Raw genomic sequence first — 2,148 nt, 5'->3', positions numbered from 1 at the left:
TCAAAGCCTGCAACTCTAACTATGTACACTTTCCCTGGGGGTGGCTTCAAACTTTGCTATGGGGGGACGCTGATGACCCTGTTGGACATGATCTTGACGAGGAGGACTATGGCCGCTACGTAATGTATGCGAAGCAGCTTACCGAGGGAAGTAGAAACACAGGAACTGTAAGGAGTGGTGAAGAGGATATGGCAAGGATATGAATTATTTTGCTTTTTATTGTGGATGTAAAAAAAAAATATATGTATGTTATCACAAAATATTATGCATCAACCTTCAGTTCCCCTGTTCTTTTTCATTTAAATCAATATATCTCATTCACTTTATACTCTGCTCAGCACACCCCTAAGGATGCCAATAAAAGCAACTGCCTCCTTTTTAATCGAAAACATGTAACGTAACTCAGATCAAATAAAGAATACAAAAATATCAAAGATTGTGTCAAAACTTTATGATCTTTATTTATTGTTTCATTGCAATCATTTCATGATATCCTGCAGCCGCAAGAAGCGGCTTCCATTCAACTTGGACAAGGCAGTAAACATTTCCATGCTGCTACCCTTCATCTTCTTCATCTTCTTTCCATCTGTACAGCTGCTGCACTGATGCTGCTGGTGCTCTGGTAATCCTTCACGGTCAACATTAATGAACACAGGCCTGGTGCAAAGGTACTTGTCCTGAACATTTCTCCAGTCCATCTGCAAGTGCACTTTAGTGAGCTTGAACATAGCTCCATCAGCACAGTGCCACACAATGCCTTCAATCTGCCCTTCTGGCCTATCCTTGAACCAGAAAAGCAACTGCTCGCAGTTCAGAGAAGGAGGTTTTTTCACAAGCAGAGTTCCATGAGCCACCAGCATTCGGATGTTCAGTTTATAAGGGTTGCCGTTGATCTTTGGGCCAATTAGCTCAAGGGTCTGTCCCATTAGTTCTGCCAGTGGAACCAGAGCCAATTCCAACAGGACTTCCTCTTCAGAGCTCTGCCTGAGAACCAGGGCTGCACCATGGTTGACTACAGAAGAATGCAATGGGTACAACTTGTCACATTCATGTACAGGAACCCAACCTAGGACATTTCCAAATTTGTTAACTTCAGATTTATTTTCCCCAACGTGAGCAGGGATCCAATATTCTGGGATGTTCTTAAAGTCCTTCTTAATGTTGTATGTGAAGCCTTCGCGAATACCACGGCGGTGTGCACTGCGATTTTCTTTGAACCGTTCCCATTCAGGTTCTTTGAGCTTTAGTTCTCGCTTTGCCCAGAGGTATGGTTTACCCTCGAACTCTGTAACATAACAGCAGGTGCCATCCACCTTTTCTGTGACAAGTGCACTGTGAATGTCAGATTTCAGCACTAGGTCATTCAGTTTTTCTGTTGTGACAACCTTATATTGCTGGTCCTTGTGCTTGCTAGATGGTCCGTCTTCTATGGTTCTCTCAAATAAACACTCCATTTTCTGTTGTACAGAACCTAAACGAGGCATTTTATCTGTCTTGTTTAATTTTAGTTTTATTTTTTGAGTCCTACAAAATGTTACATGTGATGTCTGTCCTTCAGAGTCTGTCCTTCAGATGCTGTGTTACAAGTTTTATACTATCCCATACCACGCCCCTAATGACATCTCTGAAACACATGTGCCGAACCGCCTCCTTCTTTTGGAATCATCATACACTGCTTTCTCCAGCCTGGAAACCGGAATGCGAAGAGCTTTCAGCTCCTTGAAGAATTTTTTGCATCCTATGCAGTGATACATGGGTTTCTGTTTGTTCAACCATCCTTTTTTAGCAAATGTTACAAGCCACTGGTGAACTACCTGCCGGTCACTGTTGTAATATGGCATGATGACAAGGACCTTGTCAGGCAGTGGAGCAGTGTACATGGGAAAGGCTTCTGGCTCATAAACCTGCTTTGCCATGACTGCCTGGTACAGGCTTCCTGTCAGGTCAAGTATCTCACCTTCATCAAACTCACCCCCCTGCACTGATATCCATGTCCCTTGAGCACAAATACCGGCGTTGTCAAGCAGCACCCGAGGCACGCTCACTGAAATGCATCCCTTGTCAGTTTGCCTATCTTCAGTGAGCTTAAGGGTGCCCTCACGAAGGGTTTTGGACAGCAATGCGCCAAAGGCAGCAATCTCCGACCGG

The 2,148-nt window shown here is 44.0% G+C and overlaps 1 protein-coding gene across 1 annotated transcript; it reads right to left on the bottom strand.

The window, feature by feature from the left end:
• Positions 1 to 479: 479 nt before the first annotated feature.
• LOC308081571 (RNA ligase 1-like) lies at positions 480 to 1,454 on the bottom strand (the record flags this gene model as incomplete). Its single annotated transcript, XM_080457936.1, has 2 exons — positions 480 to 1,012; positions 1,277 to 1,454. 2 exons carry the CDS (start codon positions 1,452 to 1,454, stop codon positions 480 to 482), a joined length of 711 nt encoding a protein of 236 aa, XP_080314062.1.
• Between the last annotated feature and the right edge of the window lie 694 nt (positions 1,455 to 2,148).

The sequence above is a fragment of the Gymnoscopelus braueri genome (assembly GCF_963280865.1).
Source record: "Gymnoscopelus braueri genome assembly, contig: SCAFFOLD_182, whole genome shotgun sequence".
Taxonomy (NCBI): Eukaryota; Metazoa; Chordata; class Actinopteri; order Myctophiformes; family Myctophidae; genus Gymnoscopelus; species Gymnoscopelus braueri.
Note: the sequence above shows the minus strand (reverse complement) of the source record. Positions and strands in the feature narration are given on the sequence as shown.